We start from the raw sequence: 26,857 nt of genomic DNA, 5'->3' as shown, positions 1-26,857 counted from the left end.
CACCTTTTGCTGCGATTACAGCTGTAAGTCGCTTGGGGTATGTCTCTATCAGTTTTGCACATCGAGAGACTGACATTTTTTCCCATTCCTCCTTGCAAAACAGCTCGAGCTCAGTGAGGTTGGATGGAGAGCATTTGTGAACAGCAGTTTTCAGTTCTTTCCACAGATTCTTGATTGGATTCAGGTCTGGACTTTGACTTGGCCATTCTAACACCTGGATATGTTTATTTTTGAACCATTCCATTGTAGATTTTGCTTTATGTTTTGGATCATTGTCTTGTTGGAAGACAAATCTCCGTCCCAGTCTCAGGTCTTTTGCAGACTCCATCAGGTTTTCTTCCAGAATGGTCCTGTATTTGGCTCCATCCATCTTCCCATCAATTTTAACCATCTTCCCTGTCCCTGCTGAAGAAAAGCAGGCCCAAACCATGATGCCGCCACCACCATGTTTGACAGTGGGGATGGTGTGTTCAGAGTGATGAGCTGTGTTGCTTTTACGCCAAACATAACGTTTTGCATTGTTGCCAAAAAGTTCAATTTTGGTTTCATCTGACCAGAGCACCTTCTTCCACATGTTTGGTGTGTCTCCCAGGTGGCTTGTGGCAAACTTTAAACAACACTTTTTATGGATATCTTTAAGAAATGGCTTTCTTCTTGCCACTCTTCCATAAAGGCCAGATTTGTGCAATATACGACTGATTGTTGTCCTATGGACAGAGTCTCCCACCTCAGCTGTAGATCTCTGCAGTTCATCCAGAGTGATCATGGGCCTCTTGGCTGCATCTTTGATCAGTCTGCTCCTTGTATGAGCTGAAAGTTTAGAGGGACGGCCAGGTCTTGGTAGATTTGCAGTGGTCTGATACTCCTTCCATTTCAATATTATCGCTTGCACAGTGCTCCTTGGGATGTTTAAAGCTTGGGAAATATTTTTGTATCCAAATCCGGCTTTAAACTTCTTCACAACAGTATCTCGGACCTGCCTGGTGTGTTCCTTGTTCTTCATGATGCTCTCTGCGCTTTTGACGGACCTCTGAGACTATCACAGTGCAGGTGCATTTATACGGAGACATGATTACACACAGGTGGATTGTATTTATCATCATTAGTCATTTAGGTCAAAATTGGATCATTCAGAGATCCTCACTGAACTTCTGGAGAGAGTTTGCTGCACTGAAAGTAAAGGGGCTGAATAATTTTGCACGCCCAATTTTTCGGTTTTTGATTTGTTAAAAAAGTTTGAAATATCCAATAAATGTCGTTCCACTTCATGATTGTGTCCCACTTGTTGTTGATTCTTCACAAAAAAATACAGTTTTATATCTTTATGTTTGAAGCCTGAAATGTGGCAAAAGGTCGCAAAGTTCAAGGGGGCCGAATACTTTCGCAAGGCACTGTATATATCCATTTTCAGAAATGAGCTTTTCCTGATTAAAGAACTTCTGAAAGAGATAGTGAAAACACTCACCAATCTAATCATGTCATGGGTTTTTCAGTGACAGGCATGTATTTGTTTAAAATCTATCACTTGATGGTTTAATTTCAGAGAGACAAATAATCATGTCTTTTTTTTTGCCAAATTCCTTATATACAGTGGGGCAAAAAAGTATTTAGTCAGCCACCAATTGTGCAAGTTCTCCCACTTAAAAAGATGAGAGAACTGTAATTCTCATCATAGGTACACTTCAACTATGACAGACAAAATTCTATATTTTTTTCTCCAGAAAATCACATTGTGGGATTTTTAATGAATTTATTTACAAATTATTGTGGAAAAATAAGTATTTGATCACCTACAAACAAGCAAGATTTCTGGCTCTCGCAGACCTGTAACTTCTTCTTTAAGAGGCTCCTCTGTCCTCCACTCGTTCGTTACCTGTATTAATGGCACCTGTTTGAACTTGTTATCAGTATAAAAGACACCTGTCCACAACCTCAAACAGTCACACTCCAAACTCCACTATGGCCAAGACCAAAGAGCTTTCAAAGGACACCAGAAACAAAATTGTAGACCTACACCAGGCTGGGAAGACTGAATCTGCAATAGGTAAGCAGCTTGGTATGAAGAAATCAACTGTGGGAGCAATTATATGGAAGACATACAAGACCACTGATAATCTCCTTCAATCTGGGGCTCCACGCAAGATCTCACCCCGTGGGGTCAAAATGATCACAAGAACGGTGAGCAAAAATCCCAGAACCACACGGGGGGACCTAGTGAATGACCTGCAGAGAGCTGGGACCAAAGTAACAAAGCCTACCATTAGTAACACACTACGCCGCCAGGGACTCAAATCCTGCAGTGCCAGACGTGTCCCCCTGCTTAAGCCAGTACATGTCCAGGCCGGTCTGAAGTTTGCTAGAGAGCATTTGGATGATCCAGAAGAAGATTGGGAGAATGTCATATGGTCAGATGAAACCCAAATATAACTTTTTGGTAAAAACCCAACTCGTCGTGTTTGGAGGACAAAGAATGCTGAGTTGCATCCAAAGAACACCATACCTACTGTGAAGCATGGGGGTGGAAACATCATGCTTTGGGGATGTTTTTCTGAAAAGGGACCAGGACAACTGATCCGTGTAAAGGAAAGAATGAATGGGGCCATGTATCGTGAGATTTTGAGTGAAAACCTCCTTCCATCAGCAAGGGCATTGAAGATGAAACGTGGCTGGGTCTTTCAGCATGACAATGATCCCAAACACACCGCCCGGGCAACGAAGGAGTGGCTTCGTAAGAAGCATTTCAAGGTCCTGGAGTGGCCTAGCCAGTCTCCAGATCTCAACCCCATAGAAAATCTTTGGAGGGAGTTGAAAGTCCGTGTTGCCTAGCAACAGCCCCAAAACATCACTGTTCTAGAGGAGATCTGCATGGAGGAATGGACCAAAATACCAGCAACAGTGTGTGAAAACCTTGTGAAGACTTACAGAAAACGTTTGACCTCTGTCATTGCCAACAAAGGGTATATAACAAAGTATTGAGATAAACTTTTGTTATTGACCAAATACTTGTTTTCAACCATAATTTGCAAATAAATTCATTAAAAATCTAACAATGTGATTTATGGATTTTTTTTGTACCTATGATGAAAATTACAGGCCTCTCTCATCTTTTTAAGTGGGAGAACTTGCACAATTGGTGGCTGACTAAATACTTTTTTGCCCCACTGTATATATATCCGCCTACACAGTCAAATGTAAGAAATGTATAAATTATAAATGTGTGACATAAATATAAAAAAAGTCAATACAGTAATATAAGAAAGATCTGTATGTAAAACATTTACATTTGGCAGATGCTCTTATCCAGAGCGACTTACAGTAAGTGCATTCATCTTAAGATATCTAGGTGAGACCACCACATATCACAGTCAAATATACAGGATACCAACATTACATTCCAACTAAACAATGAATATAGCATTTAGAAAAAACAAATTTTCTTACACATCTAAAATCTATGAATAAAAAAATCTAAGAATAGTAATATTTTACACACACATGATTATACACATACGCAAACATTTCTGATGAAAAAGCACAAATGTTAAAAATTGGTGGATATAGCGTTTTGGAAATAAGCTCATCAAATGCACTTTGAATTTCCTCCCTCATCCTCATCGGTCACTTGTCCGCCTTGACGAATGCTGAAAAGACGCTGTCCTCTTTCTCCAGCAGTGCCTGGGGTCTGTCGTATTCTAGAATGATCCCTCTCTTCATCACTATCACCAGGTCTGCATTCAGGATGGTGTGGACACGATGCTAAGTACAGAAAGAAAAGAGAGAAAGAAAGAAACATTAGGTTAGAGAGAAATAAACATTTTTAACAACATTTGTCTTTTGACATTCGGCGACCTACTAAAGATACATTTCAGTGATCTTTCAGGGATCTACCCTACTTAGCTACCTTCCTTGTATTAAATTTAACTGGGCAAGTAAATTAAGAACAAATTCTTATTTACAATGACGGCCAACACCGGCCAAACCCGGATGATGCTGGGCCAATTGTGTGCCGCCCTATGGGACTCCCAATCACGGCCGGTTGTGATACAGCCTGGAATCGAACCAGGGTGTCTATAGTGACACCTCAAGCACTGAGATGCAGTGCCTTAGACCACTGCGCCACTCGGGAGCCCCAATGAGTAAGCTGTCTCCTATGGTCCCATCTCCATCTCACTTCCCCATGGGAAACCACCATGGCAGCCTGGTAGTCACTTTTGACTCTTGTTATTCTAATTTCCAAGTGCATAAAAAGCATGTTTGCTCCCACAGAATGTAGTCCAATAGAAAATCCCAAACCAGCAGGACGGTGGCCCTCCAGGACTAGAGTTGGGCCCTCCTGCGCTACCAGTTCAGATTCTAGTTCTATTTCTATGATACAACCTTGCCACCATTTGCATTAAGGTCATAGCAGAAGAGCTACTGACGCTCAATATATCATAAGTCTCCAGTAGTCACCTGACGTCAGTACATGTCAGGATGTATAGGCTTTCATATCGGTGAGACAGAACTGGGGACCTTCCAACAGAGATACTTACTGCTATGGTAACCACTGTTCTGTCAGCGAAGGCAGTCATCACCACCTTCTGAAGGATGCTCTCCTGCAGGCACAATACAGTCACAAGACAAAGGCAGAAGATGAGGATGAGCCTATAGTAACATGATGTTTTTATACAGTGGCTTGCGAAAGTATTCACCCCCCCTTGGCATTTTTCCTATTTTGTTGCCTTACAACCTGAAATCAAAATACATTTTGGGGGGGGTTGTATCATTGAATTTACACAACATGCCTACCACTTTGAAGATGCAAAATATTTTTTATTGTGAAACAAACAAGAAATAAGACAAAAAAACTGAACTTGAGCGTGCATAACTATTCACCCCCCCAAAGTCAATACTTTGTAGAGACACCTTTTGCAGCAATTACAGCTGTAAGTCTCTTGGGATATGTGTCCATAAGCTTGGCACATCTAGCTACTGGGATTTTTGCCCATTCTTCAAGTCAAAACTGCTCCAACTCCTTCAAGTTGGATGGGTTCCGCTGGTGTAAAGCAATCTTTAAGTCATACCACAGATTCTCAATTGGATTGAGGTCTGGGCTTGGACTAGGCTATTCCAAGACATTTAAATGTTCCCCTTAAACTACTTGAGTGTTTCTTTAGCAGTACGCTTAGGGTTATTTCCTGCTGGAAGGTGAAACTCTGTCCCAGTCTCAAATCTCTGGAAGACTGAAACAGGTTTCCCTCAAGAATTTCCCTGTATTTAGCACCATCCATCATTCCTTCAATTCTGACCAGTTTCCCAGTCCCTGCCGATGACAAACATCCCCACAGCATGATGCTGCCTTCACCATGCTTCATTGTGGGGATGGTTTCTCGGGGTGATGAGAGGTGTTGGGTTTGCGCCAGACATAGTTATCCTTGATGGCCAAAAAGCTACATTTTTGTCTCATCTGATCAGAATACCTTCTTCCATATGTTTGGGGAGTCTCCCACATGCCTTTTGGCAAACACCAAACATGTTTGCTTATTTTTTTCTTCATGCAATGGCTTTTTTTCCGGCCACTCTTCCATAAAGATACTCCAATCTCCGCTGTGGAGCTTTGCAGCTCCTTCAGGGTTATCTTTGGTCTCTTTGTTGCCTCTCTGATTAATGCCCTCCTTGCCTGGTCTGTGAGTTTTGGTGGGTGGCCATCTCTTGGCAGGTTTGTTTTGGTGTCATGTTCTTTCCATTTAAAAATGTTTTATTTAATGGTGCTTCGTGGGATGTTCAAAGTTTCAGATATTTTTTTATAACCCAACCTTGATCTGTACTTCTCCACAACTTTGTCCCTGACCTGTTGGGAGAGCTCCCTGGCCTTCATGGTGCCGCTTGCTTGGTGGTGCCCCTTTCTTAGTGGTGTTGCAGATTCTGGGGCCTTTCAGAACAGGTGTATGTATACTGAGATCATGTGACAGATCATGTGACATTTAGATTGCACACAGGTGGACTTTATTTAACTAATTATGTGACTTCTGAAGATCATTGGTTGCACCAGATCTTATTTAGGGGCTTCATAGCAACAGGGGTGAATACATATGTACGTACCACTTTTCAGTTCTTAATTTTTTTACATTTTTGGAAACAAGTTATTTTTTTTATTTCACTTCACCAATTTGGACTATTTTGTGTGTGTCTATTACTTGCAATCCAAATAAAAATCCATTTAATTACAGGTTGTAATGCAACAGAATAGGAAAAACGCCAAGGGGGATGAATACTTTTTCAAGGCACTGTATCCTTGAGTTCACCGTACTTAAAAAATAATTAGTCAAATAGTTTGTGCCTTCACTATGGGGGGAGTCTTGACCCAAATTAGGCACGTGTAAATGAAACGTAATTCACTTTTTATGCACTTTTCTCTTTAAATGTATTCTGACCTTGAACTTTAGCATTTGAATAGCATGCTATTTACCCGCTATTCATTAGGGGTGGAGATCAAAGAAATAGAGGTGTGGCGGAGGTGTGTCTACAGACAAGCCGTATTCTGACCTTGACCTAATTCCCTCATCATGCCCATTTGATTGAAACACGTTTTATATTGCCATATGTGTGTTTTAAACGCAATAATACCAAAGAATCACAAGATAATTGGAGTATTCAAAGATCGAAACTCACTATCAATGCAAGGATTCTCTAGTTACCAGAATTTCCCCACACCTCAACCTTTATGTCAAACCAAAGCATCACTTCTCCTGACTCCTGAATTCTGTCCAATCACTCTGCAGACCTGTAGTAAGCTGTTTAAGATATGCTCGTTTAATGATATGTTCATTTACTCAGAGTTACTCCTGTGTTACTGGGAGGCAGTGCAGTCCCTTGTTGTGACAGGTCCTTAAAGTGTGACTGTGTGTGAATGTGCATGTGAACGTGTGTGTGTGTCTGAGTGTGTGTGTATGTGTGCACGTGCATGTGTGTGTGCAGGGGTGAAATTAACCTATTTAGCAAGCACCCATTAATTCACTTCCGCTCCCACTGTTGCCCTAGGCCTCTCTTCTCCTCCTTCCCCCAATATACTTCTATTGTCCCCATCCATCTATAGAATAATGACGTTATCCTCTTTTAAATCCTACACCCCCGCCTCTCCTCCTTTGAGCCATCATCCTACACCTCCCCCTCTCCTCCTTTTAACCATCATCCTATACCTCCTCCTCTCCTCCGTTTAACCATCATCCTACACCTCACCCTCTCCTCCTTTTAACCATCATCCTACACCTCCCCCTCTCCTCCTTTTAACCATCATCCTATACCTCCCCTCTCCTCCCCTCCTTTTAACCATCATCCTACACCTCCCCCTCTCCTCCTTTTAACCATCCTCCTACACCTCCCCCTCTCCTCCTTTTAACCATCATCCTACACCTTCTCCACACACACTTCTGCCTCACCGTGGCCATGTCTATAGAGGCTGTGGCTTCGTCCATGATGAGGATGCTAGACTTCCTGACGAAGGCTCTGGCCAGGCAGAAGAGCTGTCTCTGGCCCTGGCTGAAGTTCTCCCCTCCCTCCGTCACCATGGCGTCTGAAATACAACAAATATCATCACCTTCAACACATTGTTTTATAATACTGGACTGACGCTACTGTACTACACCTTACCTATCATTAGCCTGAGATTTCTATTACAATGACGTTACATCACATAAATGTTGTTCAACTTGTGCTTGACCCCATGAATATGGATTTGTCAACTCAGTCAAGTGAATTGACCTCCTTTTACCTGGCTGATCAACATCTAATCCAACATTTAGCTGGAATGAATACCAGCAGAAACTGTAGGCCTGAGTAATACATCTCTCTGTCACTGTCCAGTGTGTATAGCCACCACTCAAAAGCACACGCATACACTTTTTCTCAGTCATAACTGGAGTACATCGTGTGAGAATTTCCTGCAGCCATTATTCCGCTAGAACACACACAGACAGAGAGAGAGAGAGAGAGAGCGAGAGAGAGAGAGAGAGAGAAAGTCTAAAGGTTAGAGATAGTTGCACTAACTAAAATCATACAGCCACGATACAGAGTCTACTCTAAAGGCTAGAACTAACTGTCCTAACACACAGTCTACTCTCAAGGCTAGAACTAACTGTCCTAACACAGTCTACTCTAAAGGCTAGAACTAACTGTCCTAACACAGTCTACTCAAGGCTAGAACTAACTGTCCTAAAACAGAGTCTACTCTAAAGGCTAGAATTAACTGTCCTAACACAGAGTCTACTCTCAAGGCTAGAACTAACTGTCCTAACACAGAGTCTACTCTCAAGGCTAGAATTAACTGTCCTAACACAGAGTCTACTCTCAAGGCTAGAGATAGTAGACTGTGATGTCAGGACAGCTATAAAGCCTAGAGCTAAATGCCACATGTTCCAACTGATCAGGCAATGTATGAGAGGATTAGAGATTGGTCAGGTCACCACTGCTCTCAAACCCACTCCATCTCTCAGTAAGGTTCATCTGGGGTCAAGTCAGAGCGGGTGCTGCACAGATCTACTGTTCCAGTGATGGACATGAGACCGACACATCTATATATCATTAAGCACCAGCTCTCAGCTCATATCTCTGAACAAGTGTAGTGGAAGAATGAGATAAAGTGATACTCGCAACTTGGTGGCGCTGAGGAATCAATACATCGTTTAGATGTATGGCTGTATATTTGCATCTCGATTTTCCAGGAATAGACGTTCCCATGAAGTCCGAGGGTCACTGACGCCAGGAGAGGTGTGAAGACTGATGGAAACTTGTATTGACTAAATTAATTTTACTGTGAATTAAATAGCCTAGTTTGGATTGTTTGAAGAGTTCATAAAGAGCTACGAATTGTGATCTGTTTTATAGTTTCAAGTATTTTAATGTCACATGCACAAGTACAGTGAAATGCCTTTCTTGCCAGCTCCAACCCCAACAATTTACTTTATCGTGTTGTTCTTCTTATTTGTTATATCTTGTGTTTTTTTGTTCTACCTTGTTATTTTTAGAATTACATTGTTTTTGATTACTGCATTGTTGGGATTAGAGCTTGTAAGAAAGGCATTCAATTGGACTTGTACAGTTGAAGTCGGAAGTTTACATACACCTTAGCCAACTATATTTAAACTCAGTTTTTCACAATTCCTGACATTTAATCCTAGTAAAAATTCCCTGCCTTAGGTCAGTTAGGATCACCACTTTATTTTAAGTATGTGAAATGTCAGAATAATAGTAGAGAGAATTACTTGTTTGAGCTTTTATTTCTTTCATCACATTCCCAGTGGGTCAGAAGTTTACATACACTCAATTAGTATTTGGTAGCATTGCCTTTAAATTGTTTAACTTGGGTCAAACGTTTCAGGTGGCCTTCCACAAGCTTCCCACAATAATTTGGGTGAATTTTGGCCCATTCCTCCTGCCAGAGCTGAATCAGGTTTGAAGGACTCCTTGCTCACACACGCTTTTTCAGTTCTGCCCACATATGTTCCATAGGAATGAGGTCATTGCTTTGTGATGACCACTCCAATACCTTGACTTTGTTGTCCATAATAAGCCATTTTGCCACAACTTTGGATATATGCTTTGGGTCATTGTCCATTTGGAAGACCCATTTGCGACAAAGCTTTAACTTCCTGACTGATGTCTTGAGATGTTGCTTCAATACAGCCACATAATTTTCCTACCTCATGATGCCATCTATTTTGTGAAGTGCACCAGTCCCTCCTGCAGCAAAGCACCCCCGGAACATGATGCTGCCACCCCTGTGCTTCATGGTTGGGATGGTGTTCTTCGGCTTGCAAGCCTCCCTTTTTCCTCCAAACATAACAAATGATCATTATGGCCAAACAGTTCTATTTTTGTTTCATCAGACCAGAGGACATTTCTCCAAAAAGTACAATCTTTGTCCCCATGTGCAGTTGCAAACCGTAGTCTGGCTTTTTTATGGTGGTTTTGGAGCAGTGGCTTCTTCCTTGCTGAGCGGCCTTTCAGGTTTTGTCGATATAGGACTCGTTTTACTGTGGATATAGATACTTTTGTACCTGTTTCCTCCAGCATCTTCACAAGGTCCTTTGCTGGTGTTCTGGGATTGATTTGCACTTTTTACACCAAAGTACATTAATCTCTAGGAGACAGAACGTGTCTCCTTCCTGAGCGGTATGACGGCTGCGTGGTCCCATGGTGTTTATACTTGCGTACTATTGTTTGTACAGATGAACGTGGTACCTTCAGGCATTTGGAAATTGCTCCCAAGGATGAACCAGACTTGTGGAGGTCTACAATTTTTTTTATGAGGTCTTGGCTGATTTCTTTTGATTTTCCCATGATGTCAAGCAACAAGGCACTGAGTGTGAAGGTAGGCCTTGAAATATATCCACATGTACACCTCCAATTGACTCAAATGATGTCAATTAGCCTATCAGAAGCTTCTAAAGCCATGACATACTTTTCTGGAATTTTCCAAGCTGTTTAATTAAAGGCACAGTCACCTTAGTGTATGTAAACTTCTGACCGACTGGAATTGTGATACACAGTGAATTATAAGTGAAATAATCTGTCTGTAAACAATTGTTGGAAAAATTACTTGTGTCATGTACAAAGTAGATGTCCTAACCTACTTGCCAAAACTATAGTTTGTTAACAAGAAATTTGTGGAGTGGTTGAAAAACGAGTTTACATGACTCCAACCTAAGTGTATGTAAACCTCCGACTTCAACTATACATGTGACATTAAAACTTAGAACAATGCAGTAATCAATAACAAGGTAGAACAAAAACACACAATATATAAAAATAAGAAAAACATGATAAATAAGAAAGCTACATGCAGGGTCAGTCCATATTGACAATGTGGAGTGATAGAGGTAAATATGTAGAATGTTAAGGTGACTAGGTATCAGGATATATAATAAACAGAGTAGCAGCAGTGTATATGATGATTGTATATGAGTGGCTGTGTGTCGAGTCAGTATAAATGTGGAGCCCCCCTTGGGAACAGGGATGATGGTGGTCACCTTAAAACATGTGAGGATTACAGACTGGTGTCACTTCTGCTCCTGCTACGCCCTCTGGTGTTCATCTGGTGTCTTCTTGACCTGCAATTACTCCCCCTGTACACCAGCTGCAACTTGTTCCATAATCAAGACCTCTACAAATACTCAGTCCTGCCAATTCCACTCTGCCAGATCATAATCTCTGCTCAGTCAGTATATGATTCTAGCCATTTATGATTATTCAAGATCCTGTTATGTTTCCCTGCCTGACACCGTTTATCCTCTCATTGCAGTTTACACTGTCTTTACGACCTCGTTCTCCACATCTGTTTTTTCTGCAACTCATCTCAATTATTTGATTGACTATACGTTCAAACTTTGGTAGGTTTATTGGTAGTTATTTTCACTACACATAGTACATGCTTGTGTTCCTTCTTGACATCCCTGGTCTACTTGACTCAACCTCATGCTAGAACACTGGTTGCCAGGATTAGCTATTTGTACCTAGACTCTGAATAATTGTATAATGGTGCAAGATAGACACATGTTGATTCCAGTGATAGATAGACACATGTTGATTCTAGTGATAGATAGACACATGTTGATTCTAGTGATAGATAGACACATGTTGATACTGAGAGGTGACGTAAGGCTCCCTACCTGGACTAGATTCCTCCAGAGATGCACAGGGCCTGTTGCATTTATTCACAAAACATTGAAGTCCGATTGATGAATATAGTTTATTATATTCTACATAATGGTGACCCTTCATCCTTGGTCGATGTAGAATTGATTGATGCTTATTTATACAACTCTCTTAGGCCTCACTCCCCCCTGTCTGAGATATCTACTGCAGCCCTCATTCTCCACATACAACACCCGTTCTGCCAGTCACATTCTGTTAAAGGTCCACAAAGCACACACATGCCTGGGTCGCTCTTCTTTTCAGTTGGCTGCAGCTAGCGACTGGAACGAGCTGCAACAAACACTTAAACTGAACCTTTTTATCTCAGTCTCTTCATTCAAAGACTCAATCATGGACGCTCTTACTGACAGTTGTGGCTGCTTTGCGTGATGTATTGTTGTGTCTACCTTCTTGCCCTTTGTGCTGATGTCTGTGCCCAATAATGTTTGTGCCCTGTTTTGTGCTGCTACCATGTTGTCATGTTGTGTTGCTTCCATGCTATGTTGTTGACTTAGGTGTCTCTTTATGTAGTGTTGTCTCTCTTGTTGTGATGTGTTTTGTCCTATATTTTACATTTATTTTTATTTTGAATCCCAGCCCCCGCAGGAGGCTGTCATTGTAAATAGACATTTGTTCTTAACTGACTTGCCTAGTTACATTTTATTTGATTTTTTTCTGTTATTTTACCAGGGAAATTGACTGAGAACACATTCTCATTTACAGCAACGACCTGGGGAATAGTTACAGGGGAGAGGAGGGGGGTGAATGAGCCAATTGTAAACTGGGGATTATTAAGTGACTGTGATGGTTTGAGGGCCAGATTGGGAATTTAGCGAGGACACCAGGGTTAACACCCCTACTCTTACAATGAGTACCATGGGATCTTTAATGACCTCAGAGAGTCAGGACACCCGTTTTAATGTCCCACCCGAAAGACAGCACCCTACACAGGGCAGTGTCCCCAATCACTGCCCTGGGGCATTGGAATATTTTTTTAGACCAGAGGAAAGAGTGCCTCCTACTGGCCCTCCAACACCACTTCCAGCAGCATCTGGTCTCCCATCCAGGGACTGACCAGGACCAACCCTGCTTAGCTTCAGAAGCCAGCCAGCAGTGGGATGCAGGGTGGTATACATAATAAAATAAATACAAATAATTCCACCAAGCTAAACAATAGAATTTCAGAGAATGAATGCACACACACACACACTCCTTACCCAGTCCTCCTGGTAAAGTCTTGACTACAGGTTTGAGCTGAGCGATCTCCAGAGCCTCCCACAGCATATCGTCTGTAGCCTTCATCTCTGGGTCCAGGTTAAACCTGACAAACAAACACACACACACACACACACACATACACACACATCTTACAACAGGGTCATAGGACTGGACCAGTAGAACAATCTAATATCAAATCAAATCAAATGTATTTATATAGCCCATCGTACATCAGCTGATATCTCAAAGTGCTGTACAGAAACCCAACCTAAAACCCCAAACAGCAAGCAGTGCAGGTGTAGAAGCACCAACACAATCCAGTTTATACACCAGGTGGGTCTAATCCTGAATGTTGATTGGTTAAAACCGTATTCCAGCTGGTGTCTATTCCACAAGTTACCACCGGCTAAATCTATGGCGGTATGATGCCTATTTACTCTGTTCCATCTGACTGTGCAATCCACTGTCTCATCAGCCTAGCCAGGCAATTTATAAACTTGATCTCCATTCTAAAAAGCATCTAGAATAATCTAATCTAATAATATAAAGTATATAGTGTATAACTAACACACACACACACACACACACACACACACAAGCACACTCCTTACCACAGGGTCATAGGACTGGACCAGTAGTACATTTTATTAACCTATACCAGTAGGATTTGATACAGGCTAACCTACTACTTCAAATCCCACCCATGTACTGTGTGAAATGAGTATAAATGATTTACTGTTCTCGCCAGGACGTTTTCTATTGTTTCATCCTCTATTCATAGTATTCTTTCTTATATTACTTTTCTATTTCTGTTTTCTGTTTCTGTTGGGCTTGTTCTCGGTGCATCTGCAACATGATAATGCTTTGGAGCGCTCCAAAAATAAATGACTAGTGTTGAGTTTTTCCAGAGATGCGTCTGGTTATCAGACACCTCCTAAGATGACACTTTCTGTGTTGAAACTCTCACAAGTTTCAACAGTCGGCCAACTGACCCAGTTACAAGTAGCGCCTGTCTCTCTTTTCCCCTCGTAAAACAACTCACACTCTGCAGTGTGGTGTGGCTGCTGCTGGGAGTACAACATTACTCTCAATACTTTTGGCTTAACTTCCTGTATGCTGTCTCAATGTTCTTCACTCTTGGTACTACAGGCTTTCGTGCCAGCCCAGCCCCAGAACTCCTGAATCAGCTAATACAGGTTTTGCTGATGAGTTGATTGATGGAATCATGTGTAATGGTGCTGATGAGTTGATAGATGGAATCATGGGTAATGGTGCTGATGAGTTGATTGATGGAATCATGGGTAATGGTGCTGATGAGTTGATTGATGGAATCATGGGTAATGGTGCTGATGAGTTGATTGATGGAATCATGTGTAATGGTGCTGGCCATGGTGAAGACACTGTTGCGCCTCCAGAACCAGGAGAAAAACACTGATCTTGATGAAACCGTAGTGTGGGGGTTCTCTTACCGGATGGTTCCGCTGAATAAGATGGGGTCCTGGAGGATGATGGAGAATCTAGACCTCAGAGTCTGCAGAGGCAGCTTGGCGATGTCAATGTCATCTATGATGATACGCCCTGTTTGGAGAGAAGACCAGCTATGTTAAAATGACCCAGTTAATAAACCTATAAAGTCCAATAAAAACTTTAGTTGTAGTATCGTCATAGTAACAGTTGGCAGTGTCTACCCTCGAACGTGTCGACCATGCGGAAGAAGGCCAAGGAGAAAGAAGACTTCCCACTTCCTGTCCTACCACAGATCCCCACCTGGAAACCACAGGAAGACAGTTTGTTTGATGGCACATCATCTTCATCATCATCGTCATCATACTCACCATCATCATCATCATCATCATCATCATCATCATCATCATCATCACTATCACTGCACAAAACTGCTCTACTCTGTCTTTCATTAGCTACAGTTAATTCCCTTAATTGTGTTTTTTTCTCTCACTCCCCCATTCATTCTGTGTGACTGTATGTTACCTTCTGTCCAGGGCTGATGTGTGCGTTGACTTGTTTGAGGACAGGTTTCAGGGTGGTGTCGTAACGCACACTCAGGTTCTGGATCTGAATCTCTCCTTGCCGTGGCCAGCCATCCGGCACCTGAGATGCAGCTAGAGGGAGGGAATGAGAGGGAGAGACAGATGAGACGGACAGGGAGAGGGAGAAACAGGTGAGATGGACAGAGAGAGGGAGAGACAGGTGAGATGGACAGAGAGAGGGAGAGACAGGTGAGATGGACAGAGAGAGGGAGAGACAGGTGAGACGGACAGGGAGAGGGAGAAACAGGTGAGATGGACAGAGAGAGGGAGAGACAGGTGAGATGGACAGAGAGAGGGAGAGACAGGTGAGATGGACAGAGAGAGGGAGAGACAGGTGAGACGGACAGGGAGAGGGAGAGACAGATGAGAGGGACAGAGAGGGAGAGACAGGTGAGAGGGACAGAGAGAGGGAGAGACAGGTGAGATGGACAGAGAGAGGGAGAGACAGATGAGATGGACAGAGAGAGGAAGAGACAGGTGAGATGGACAGAGAGAGGGAGAGACAGGTGAGATGGACAGAGAGAGGGAGAGACAGGTGAGATGGACAGAGAGGGAGAGACAGGTGAGACGGACAGGGAGAGGGAGAGACAGATGAGATGGACAGAGAGGGAGAGACAGGTGAGACGGACAGAGAGGGGGAGACAGGTGAGATGGACAGAGAGGGAGAGACGGGGAGAAGGAGAGACAGGTGAGACGGACAGGGAGAAGGAGAGACAGGTGAGACGGACAGGGAGAGGGAGAGACGCGGGAAACAGCGCCGCTGGCCACCATTATTGTTTTTGTTGCTGAGCTAAGGAGCGTTGTGCAGTTGTGTGCGTTGTGCATGTCAAAAACATTGCAGTACATATCGTGTTCTTCTATCAAGCGTGCGATGATGTCAGAGGGGAAAACTGTGTTTGTTGTTTGCAGTAACTTCTTTGTTGGCGTTATATCACAAACGGATGTGGCTTTTTCACCACTAAGGATTCCAGCTTTAACACCATTACTCAGGACTGGAACCATTCTAGTGTGCCCGAGACATAGGCAGTAGTTAAATTGAGCCAGAACTACCCGGTTTGGGCTGGAGCGAGGGTTAGGGTTGGGGTTGGGGTTGTGTTTGTGGCTAGGGTTAGGGTTGGGGTTGTGTTTGTGGCTAGGGTTAGGGTTAGGGTTGGGGTTGTGTTTGTGGCTAGGGTTAGGGTTAGGGTTGGGGTTGTGTTTGTGGCTAGGGTTAGGGTTAGGGTTAGGGTTGGGGTTGTGTTTGTGGCTAGGGTTAGGGTTTTGGCTAGGTTTAGGTTTGTATTTTTGGTTAAGGTTAGGGCTGTGTTAAGTTGAGCTAAGAGGTAGTACTGTACTAAGGTTAGACTTAGGTCTGGAGCTAAGAGGTAGTACTGTACTAAGGTTAGACTTAGGTCTGGAGCTAAGAGGTAGTACTGTACTAAGGTTAGACTGTACTAACCCATCAGTCCCTCGTAGTTCTCAGGCTCAGTCTTCAGCAGGCCGTTGATCCTCTTGACTGAACCCAGCTGAACCTCCATGTCTGCCAGGTTCCGCACCATCCAGTTCAGGTAGTTGGATACCTGGGACAGAGACACAGACAGGTAGTGTAACAGGAAGGAGGAGAGAGGTTTGATTGGTTTAGAGCCTCAACCTGACGACTCGTCCTGAATTCAGCTGCTCTATTGATTGTTCAGTAAATTCAGTCTGAAACTGACACCCTAGAAATCCTTTGTGTGGATTTCAAATTCATCAGCGATTGGATCTTTTCTAACCAATAAGAGTGTCAAAGTTGATGACGTCATCATGTAGGCCGGCTTTGGCCCACAACCCCCTCGGTTTTTGGGACCAATCAGAACGGTCAGAATGTGTTCCATTCTGTAAGACGTCGGGGAGGTCAGATCCAGACTCTTCCTGGAGAAGAGACACAACGTGCCATTTGGCCGCAGCAACTCAGCCTCAGTCTTTCATAGAGAAATGTGTGACTACATTAGATCTTTGACCTTAGACACACACACACACACACACACACACCCCAGAGCGGTCCTCACCATGAGTGCGTAGGTGAGTCCTAGTCCCACCAGGCCAGTGGAGAGGTGGTTGTACAGAGAGTTGCTGATGGAGGCCACGGCTGCTATCAGAACAACACAGGTTCCTACATACTCCTATAGAGGAACAGTACACATAGTCACCACACACAAACTTGTACACGTTTGGAGAGAACACAAACAGTTAAAACTACATACTCCTATAGAGGAACAGTATACATAGTCACCACACACAAACCTGTACACGTTTGGAGAGAACACAAACAGTTAAAACTACATACTCCTATAGAGGAACAGTATACATAGTCACCACACACAAACCTGTACACGTTTGGAGAGAACACAAACAGTTAAAACTACATACTCCTATAGAGGAACAGTATACATAGTCACCACACACAAACCTGTACACGTTTGGAGAGAACACAAACAGTTAAAACTACATAGTCACCACACACAAACCTGTACACGTTTGGAGAGAACACAAACAGTTAAAACTACATACTCCTATAGAGGAACAGTATACATAGTCACCACACACAAACCTGTACACGTTTGGAGAGAACACAAACAGTTAAAACTACATAGTCACCACACACAAACCTGTACACGTTTGGAGAGAAAACAAACAGTTAAAACTACATAGTCACCACACACAAACCTGTACACGTTTGGAGAGAACACAAACAGTTAAAACTACATACTCCTATAGAGGAACAGTATACATAGTCACCACACACAAACCTGTACACGTTTGGAGAGAACACAAACAGTTAAAACTACATACTCCTATAGAGGAACAGTATACATAGTCACCACACACAAACCTGTACACGTTTGGAGAGAAAACAAACAGTTAAAACTACATAGTCACCACACACAAACCTGTACACGTTTGGAGAGAACACAAACAGTTAAAACTACATACTCCTATAGAGGAACAGTACACATAGTCACCACACACAAACCTGTACACGTTTGGAGAGAACACAAACAGTTAAAACTACATAGTCACCACACACAAACCTGTACACGTTTGGAGAGAACACAAACAGTTAAAACTACATACTCCTATAGAGGAACAGTATACATAGTCACCACACACAAACCTGTACACGTTTGGAGAGAACACAAACAGTTAAAACTACATAGTCACCACACACAAACCTGTACACGTTTGGAGAGAACACAAACAGTTAAAACTACATACTCCTATAGAGGAACAGTACACATAGTCACCACACACAAACCTGTACACGTTTGGAGAGAACACAAACAGTTAAAACTACATAGTCACCACACACAAACCTGTACACGTTTGGAGAGAACACAAACAGTTAAAACTACATACTCCTATAGAGGAACAGTATACATAGTCACCACACACAAACCTGTACACGTTTGGAGAGAACACAAACAGTTAAAACTACATACTCCTATAGAGGAACAGTATACATAGTCACCACACACAAACCTGTACACGTTTGGAGAGAACACAAACAGTTAAAACTACATACTCCTATAGAGGAACAGTATACATAGTCACCACACACAAACCTGTACACGTTTGGAGAGAACACAAACAGTTAAAACTACATACTCCTATAGAGGAACAGTATACATAGTCACCACACACAAACCTGTACACGTTTGGAGAGAAAACAAACAGTTAAAACTACATAGTCACCACACACAAACCTGTACACGTTTGGAGAGAACACAAACAGTTAAAACTACATAGTCACCACACACAAACCTGTACACGTTTGGAGAGAACACAAACAGTTAAAACTACATAGTCACCACACACAAACCTGTACACGTTTGGAGAGAAAACAAACAGTTAAAACTACATACTCCTATAGAGGAACAGTATACATAGTCACCACACACAAACCTGTACACGTTTGGAGAGAACACAAACAGTTAAAACTACATAGTCACCACACACAAACCTGTACACGTTTGGAGAGAACACAAACAGTTAAAACTACATAGTCCAATAGAAATACAAAAGAAACGCTCAGTATAAATCCATAGGATCCTGTCATATTCAAAGTTCCCATAGAGGGAGCAGTCACCCAATAGAATGAGAGCAGACGTAATAACTTAATCAACACGAACCATGCCTTAGATACACCACGCAGACAAGAGTTTAGTAGAGCAGACCATGCCTTAGATACACCACACAGACAAGAGTTTAGTAGAGCAGACCATGCCTTAGATACACCACACAGACAAGAGTTTAGTAGAGCAGACCATACCTTAGATACACCACACAGACAAGAGTTTAGTAGAGCAGACCATGCCTTAGATACACCACACAGACAAGAGTTTAGTAGAGCAGACCATGCCTTAGATACACCACACAGACAAGAGTTTAGTAGAGCAGACCATGCCTTAGATACACCACACAGACAAGAGTTTAGTAGAGCAGACCATGCCTTAGATACACCACACAGACAAGAGTTTAGTAGAGCAGACCATGCCTTAGATACACCACACAGACAAGAGTTTAGTAGAGAAGACCATGCCTTAAATACATCACACAGACAAGAGTTTAGTAGAGCAGAATGCATTATAGAGTAGACCTCATTACCATGCGGACCTCTAACCAGCGATTGGCTGCTGTGAGGAAGAGAGATGCGATGTTGTTGGCATCAGTATACTCCAATAACCTCTGTCTGAACCTGGACTCGTACCTGGAGGAGAGACAATCACAGAGTAATATGTGTAAGTGGAGAAACACATAACCAACCGCCTTGCTGGTCCCGGTCAAAATGGATGTTGTTTAGAAAATACCTGAATGCCCGGATGGTGGTGAGGCCCTCCACTGTCTCTGAGAAGTGGGACAGGAGAGGGAGCTGGGTACTATCCTCCAACTGCTGGAGGTCCCTGACCAGAGAGAGGGGGGGGGGGGGGGGGGGATAGGTAGAGAGAGAGGGGGGGGGGGAGAATAGGTAGAGAGAGAGAGAGAGAGGGAGGGGGAATAGGTAGAGAGAGAGAGGGAGGGGGGGATAGGTAGAGAGAGAGGGAGGGGGGATAGGTAGAGAGAGAGGGAGGGGGGGAGAATAGGTAGAGAGAGGGAGGGGGGAGAATAGGTAGAGAGAGGGAGGGGGGAGAATAGGTAGAGAGAGAGGGGAGGGGGATAGGTAGAGAGAGAGGGAGGGAGGGGGGATAGGTAGAGAGAGAGGGAGGGGGGATAGGTAGAGAGAGGGGGGAATAGGTAGAGAGAGGAGGGGAAGAATAGGTAGAGAGAGAAAGAGAGGGGGGATAGGTAGAGAGAGAGAGAGAGAGAGGGGGGGGGGAATAGGTAGAGAGAGAGAGAGAGAGAGAGAGAGAGGGGGGGAATAGGTAGAGAGAGAGAGAGAGAGAGAGGGGGGGGGGATAGGTAGAGAGAGAGAGAGAGAGAGAGAGAGAGAGAGAGGGAGGGGGGTAGGTAGAGAGGGGGGGGAGAATAGGTAGAGAGAGAGAGAGAGAGAGGGACGGGGGAGAGAATAAGTTGAGAGGGGGGGAATAGGTAGAGAGAGAGGGGGGGAATAGATAGAGAGAGAGAGAGGGACGGGGGGAGAATAGATGGAGAGAGGGGGGGAGAATAGGTAGAGAGAGAGGGGGGGAATAGGTAGAGAGAGGGGGGGAATAGGTAGAGAGAGAGGGGGAATAGGTAGAGAGAGAGGGGGGAATAGGTAGAGAGAGAGAGAGAGAGAGGGGGGGAATAGGTAGAGAGAGAGAGAGGGGGGGGAGAATAGGTAGAGAGAGAGGGGGAGGAATAGGTAGAGAGAGGGAGGGAATAGGTAGAGAGAGAGAGAGGGACAGGGGGAGAATAGGTAGAGAGAGAGAGAGGGACGGGGGGAGAATAGGTAGAGAGAGGGGGGGAGAATAGGTAGAGAGAGAGGGGGGAGGAATAGGTAGAGAGAGAGAGGGACACGGGAGAGAATAGGTAGAGAGAGAGGGGAATAGGTAGAGAGAGAGGGGGGAGGAATAGGTAGAGAGAGGGGGGGAATAGGTAGAGAGAGAGAGAGGGACAGGGGGGGAATAGGTAGAGAGGGGGGGGGGGAATAGGTAGAGAGAGAGAGAGTAGGGAGAGAGACAGGGAGAAAGGCAGAGAGAGAGTAGGGAGAAAGGGAGAGAGAGAGTAGGGAGAGAGACAGGGAGAAAGGGAGATAGAGAGTAGGGAGAGAGACAGGGAGAAAGGGAGAGAGAGAGTAGGGAGAGAGAGAGATACAAGATATAGAAATGGACAGAGGAAAAGGGGAGACATACTGTAACTAGCCCAGATGAGAACACTGCCCTTTGAATAAACTGAAGCAAAACAAGTGACAGAGACAGAGAAAAAAATATCCCAAAACCAGGCACTCACCTGGAGGCAACCCGGAAGTACTTCTGTATGAAGTAGCAGGCGATGGCCAGGGGCACCAGGGCAATGAGGAACACAGGGGTCACATAGGAGATAACCCCCAGCGCCGACACACACAGCAGGGTGGAGCGACTCAGACACTCCAGGGTGGCAGGGATGTGCTGGGGACACAGCCACCAGTGAAACATGACTACCATCTACCAGGAAAAGCAACCAAATGGTTCACAGGCTGTAGCTACTTTGAAAACCATGAAGAGAAATAAGCAACGTCTATTTGAGATTCATAGATTTTGAAAGTTCCAAGTCAGTGTGATTGAGGCTCCTTCTAGTGTGTAGACATACCTGGTCTATGGTGTTGGTGTCAGAGGAGAACCTGTTGAGGATGTTACCCAGGGGAGTGGTCTCAAACAGCCTGGAAGAGACACAGATCAACTACACCATAGTTTTACATCTTACTTTATTGTCCCTGAAAGTTCTCATGTTTTCATTTTTTTACTGTTCGACAAGTACAACCTCAAGTGGAAGGATGAAGCTGCTGGAATATCATCAATGTTTCTGTTACAGATTCTCTTCCTCTGAGGGTTTTGAGGAATTGAATTTGAAAACAAGAAGACAATGAAAGTGATTATCCTTCTTGGCTGCCACCTTATCTAAAATGGTTCTGTACAGAGCCCCGACCACAAGGTCATTAGTTGTCTGGGATCTGTTACTGCGCTGGCGTCGCCGTGGTTTCAGTGTGTGGAAGGCAGATGGACCTCTGGGTAATGGGGCGGTTCACAATGTATACAGTGTCTTACCTCGCTCCCCAGGATGATCGATCGTTACACACACAAACACAACTCACTCACTCACTTGATACACACACACACACACACACACACACACACACCTTTACCTCATAGGTGCCAGTATGATCTTGCTGAGCAGGTTGTGGTGTAGTTCTTTGGCCACTCTCAGGCCTGTCCACTCTACAGCCACAGAGGTGACCAGACACAGAACGATGCCCAGACAGCACAGCACACTGAACACTGACAGGTACCACGAGTGGCTGAAACCACACTCCTACAGAGGGGAACACAGGGGAAATAGGCTTGATTAGAGAGCAGTGTGTGTGTGTGTGTGTGTGTTACACTCTGGGTTCATTAAAGAACTTACCACAAACCAAAATAACGTCACACCCCTTCTCTCTCACACACCAATACTTAGTTTCCTCTGAGAGTAACCCTGAGCGCTACTGTAACGTCAACTTTAACCATGAATAATTAGCTGACGATGTTGTTACATGCATGAGTCACCAAGCCTGTACTGACTTTGAACATTATGTTGGTCTCTCTCTCTCACTCACTCACTCACTCACTCACTCACTCAGGCGGATAAAGTGACTCACTCACTCACTCACTCACTCACTCACTCACTCACTCACTCACTCACTCAGGCGGATAAAGTGACTCACTCACTCACTCACTCACTCACTCAGGAGGATAAAGTGACTCACTCACTCACTCACTCACTCACTCACTCAGGCGGATAAAGTGACTCACTCACTCACTCACTCACTCAGGCGGATAAAGTGACTCACTCACTCACTCACTCACTCACTCAGGAGGATAAAGTGACTCACTCACTCACTCACTCTCTCACTCACTCACTCAGGAGGATAAAGTGACTCACTCACTCACTCACTCACTCAGGAGGATAAAGTGACTCACTCACTCACTCACTCAGGAGGATAAAGTGACTCACTCACTCACTCACTCACTCAGGAGGATAAAGTGACTCACTCACTCACTCACTCAGGAGGATAAAGTGACTCACTCAGTCACTCACTCAGGAGGATAAAGTGACTCACTCACTCACTCACTCAGGAGGATAAAGTGACTCACTCAGTCACTCAGGAGGATAAAGTGACTCACTCACTCACTCACTCACTCTCTCACTCACTCTCTCAGGAGGATAAAGTGACTCACTCACTCACTCACTCAGGAGGATAAAGTGACTCACTCACTCACTCAGGAGGATAAAGTGACTCACAAGCCAAATAATGACTTCTATGTTTCTTTATTCAGCTGAACTTGTCCTTTAAAGGGCCTGACATAATGAATGGGATTCTAATTCAAGGTCAAAGACAACTCAAGGAGCCTCTGTGAGGAGAGGAGTTGGAGGGTTTTAATGTCCTTCCCAATGTAGGACACACACACACACACACACACACACACACACACACACACACAAATAAGAGGCAGCCTTTAGTAGCACCAGGAAAACCCACACACCTGCCGTGGCTCCAATGTGTTAATGACACAGCTTACCTTCTCCTGCAAGTATATAAGTGTCTGTGGGTGCATGTGTGCGCGTGCTTGTGTGTGCATACTCAAGTGCTAATAATGATATTACATCACTATAATTACTTTACAACAGCGTTTGGAAAAATACTTTCTAAGTGACCAAATATTATCCATGTTTATAATGAAATGTAAAAACTGGGTTCTACAGTTTGACCCCACTGCTGCCTCTGGCTCCACCAGATGTGTTTTAGTCGGGACAGTCCTACTGACAAGCGACCACTTAGATATGGTAATGTTCACGTTTTTATCAAATCAAAGCTCTGAGGTAGTGTAACCAACTAGGCTACCCACAAGACTGTCAAGCCCAATGAGCTAAAGCCTTGGCAATAGCACAGGGAGCTAAGGCAAGTCATTAGGTCCCAGGCTTTAATGCACACACTCACAGCAACATTTTCTAGGTGCTTGATCGAACAAAAAGTACACAGAAAATACAATTAACTAATTACCCCCAAAGATTTCTTGGGCTCCCGAGTGGCGCAGCGGTCTAAGTCACTGCTTCTCAGTGCTAGAGGCATCACCAGGCTGTATCACAACCGGCCGTGATTGGGAGTCCCATAGGGCGGGGCACAATTGGCCCAGAGTTGTCCGGGTTTGGCCGGGGTAGGCCATCATTGACTTGCCTAGTTAAATAAAGGTTCAATAAAAAAAGTACAAATATTTCTTATTCATCTGAATACGTCTCCAACACGGAGAAAGGTGAGGTGCTGGACAGACGAGGCTCAATACCGCAGGACTCTTTGAAGAAGAGGAATTGGAATATGTTCAAAGATTCATCCACCCAGGACTCATCCTTCAACATTGAAGAATATGCATCATCAGTCACAGGCTTCATTAGAAAATGTCTTGACAATAACAATCAGGACATACCCCAACCAGATATCCGTACCATGCTGAGAGTCTGTACTGCATAATTCAATGTCAGCAGAATGAAACCTGGTGACTCAGTGGCGTGCGACATGTACAAGGGAATGGCAACAACACTTCCTCCACATTGAGCTCTGAAAATCCATTAGGGATGGAAAAAGACAATACAGACAAATTTGAATTGATGTTTGACAACTCAGACTTGCAAATCCATCTGTATGGTGCCCACCAAAGCCTCCTTCCCAAACGAGTTTAACACATTCCATGCTCGCTTAGAGGCAGACAATACCGAGCCATCCAGGAAGAGTCTCGAGGCTCTGGACGACCAGACAATACCGAGCCATCCAGGAAGAGTCTCATTGCTCTGGACGACCAGACAATACCGCGCCATCCAGGAAGACTCTCGAGGCTCTGAACGACCAGACAATACCGAGCCACCCAGGAAGACTCTGGAGGCTCTGGACGACCAGACAATACCGAGCCATCCAGGAAGACTCTCGAGGCTCTGGACAACCAGACTATACCGCGCCATCCAGGAAGACTCTCGAGGCTCTGGACAACCAGACTATACCGCGCCATCCAGGAAGACTCTCGAGGCTCTGAACGACCAGACTATACCAAGATTCTCGAGGCTCTGGACGACCAGACTATACCGAGCCATCCAGGAAGACTCTCGCTGCTCTGGACGACCAGACTATACCGAGCCATCCAGGAAGACTCTCGTTGCTCTGGACGACCAGACAATAACGAGCCATCCAGGAAGACTCTCGTTGCTCTGGACGACCAGACAATACCGAGCCATCCAGGAAGAGTCTCATTGCTCTGGACGACCAGACAATACCGCGCCATCCAGGAAGACTCTCGAGGCTCTGAACGACCAGACAACACCGAGCCACCCAGGAAGACTCTGGAGGCTCTGGACGACCAGACAATACCGAGCCATCCAGGAAGACTCTCGAGGCTCTGGACAACCAGACTATACCGCGCCATCCAGGAAGACTCTCGAGGCTCTGGACAACCAGACTATACCGCGCCATCCAGGAAGACTCTCGAGGCTCTGAACGACCAGACTATACCAAGATTCTCGAGGCTCTGGACGACCAGACTATACCGAGCCATCCAGGAAGACTCTCGCTGCTCTGGACGACCAGACTATACCGAGCCATCCAGGAAGACTCTCGTTGCTCTGGACGACCAGACAATAACGAGCCATCCAGGAAGACTCTCGTTGCTCTGGACGACCAGACAATACCGAGCCATCCAGGAAGACTCTCGTTGCTCTGGACGACCAGACAATACCGAGCCATCCAGGAAGACTCTCGTTGCTCTGGACGACCAGACAATACCGAGCCATCCAGGAAGACTCTCGTTGCTCTGGACGACCAGACAATACCGAGCCATCCAGGAAGACTCTCGTTGCTCTGGACGACCAGACAATACCGAGCCATCCAGGAAGACTCTCGCTGCTCTGGACGACCAGACTATACCGAGCCATCCAAGAAGACTCTCGTTGCTCTGGACGACCAGACAATACCGAGCCATCCAGGAAGACTTTCGTTGCTCTGGACGACCAGACAATACCGAGCCATCCAGGAAGACTCTCGAGGCTCTGAACGACCAGGCTCTCGAGGCTCCCGCCAACTGGCGGGCGTCTTCTCAGACATCTTTAACCTGTTCCTGTCCCAGGCTGAAGTCCCCATCTGCTTCAAAGAGACCACCATCTTCCCACTGCCCAAGAAAAACAAGACCCAAAAGACTATCCCCTGTCGCACTCACCCCGGTCATCATGAAGTGCTTCAAGAGGCAGGTCATAGCCGGCCCACGTCAAGGCCAGCATGCCAGGCACACTGGAGCCATTCCAATTTGCCTACTTCACCAACAAATCCACGGAAGATGCCAATTCCATTGCTATTCACACGGCCGTAACACATCTGGACTACAGTTCATTGACTACAGTTCAGCATTCAACACTATTGTTCCCTCCAAGCTCGACACCAAGCTCAGAGCCCTGGGTCTGGACACCCCACTCTGCAACTGGATCCTGGATTTCCTGACCACAGGCTGTGAGGAATGGCAACAACACTTCCTCCACATTGACTCTTAACACAGGGGTCTCGCAGGGGCATGTCCTCAGCCATCTGCTGTAATCCCTGTTCACCCACTACTGCATGGCTTTGCACGACACCAACTCTATCATCAAGTTTGCTGACGACTCCACCTCTCCAGGCCTGACAACCAACATCGACGAGTCAGTCTATAGAGAGGAGGTAACTGAACAGGAATTGTGGTGCCAGGACAACAAGCTCTCCCTCAACGTCAGCAAAACAAAGG

At 44.7% G+C, this 26,857-nt stretch overlaps 1 protein-coding gene across 2 annotated transcripts in view; it reads right to left on the bottom strand.

The window, feature by feature from the left end:
• Positions 1-3,100: 3,100 nt before the first annotated feature.
• Positions 3,101-26,857, bottom strand: part of LOC110522733 (ATP-binding cassette sub-family C member 8-like) — a 136,548-nt gene continuing 112,791 nt past the window's right edge. For both annotated transcript variants that reach the window (XM_036969078.1, XM_036969077.1), the window contains exons 26-39: positions 22,213-22,379; positions 21,660-21,729; positions 21,321-21,478; positions 19,763-19,855; positions 19,560-19,662; positions 16,964-17,077; positions 16,375-16,495; positions 14,878-15,008; positions 14,577-14,655; positions 14,358-14,466; positions 12,888-12,991; positions 7,419-7,552; positions 4,533-4,595; positions 3,101-3,756 (exon numbers count right to left, since the gene is read on the bottom strand). In XM_036969078.1, the coding sequence (XP_036824973.1) occupies positions 3,619-3,756; positions 4,533-4,595; positions 7,419-7,552; positions 12,888-12,991; positions 14,358-14,466; positions 14,577-14,655; positions 14,878-15,008; positions 16,375-16,495; positions 16,964-17,077; positions 19,560-19,662; positions 19,763-19,855; positions 21,321-21,478; positions 21,660-21,729; positions 22,213-22,379 (1,584 nt within the window). In that variant the 3' untranslated portion in view covers positions 3,101-3,618. The remainder of the gene's footprint in view (positions 3,757-4,532; positions 4,596-7,418; positions 7,553-12,887; positions 12,992-14,357; positions 14,467-14,576; positions 14,656-14,877; positions 15,009-16,374; positions 16,496-16,963; positions 17,078-19,559; positions 19,663-19,762; positions 19,856-21,320; positions 21,479-21,659; positions 21,730-22,212; positions 22,380-26,857) is intronic.

The sequence above is a fragment of the Oncorhynchus mykiss genome, chromosome 30, assembly GCF_013265735.2.
Source record: "Oncorhynchus mykiss isolate Arlee chromosome 30, USDA_OmykA_1.1, whole genome shotgun sequence".
Taxonomy (NCBI): domain Eukaryota; kingdom Metazoa; phylum Chordata; class Actinopteri; order Salmoniformes; family Salmonidae; genus Oncorhynchus; species Oncorhynchus mykiss.
This window is presented reverse-complemented; position numbering and strand designations above follow the sequence as displayed.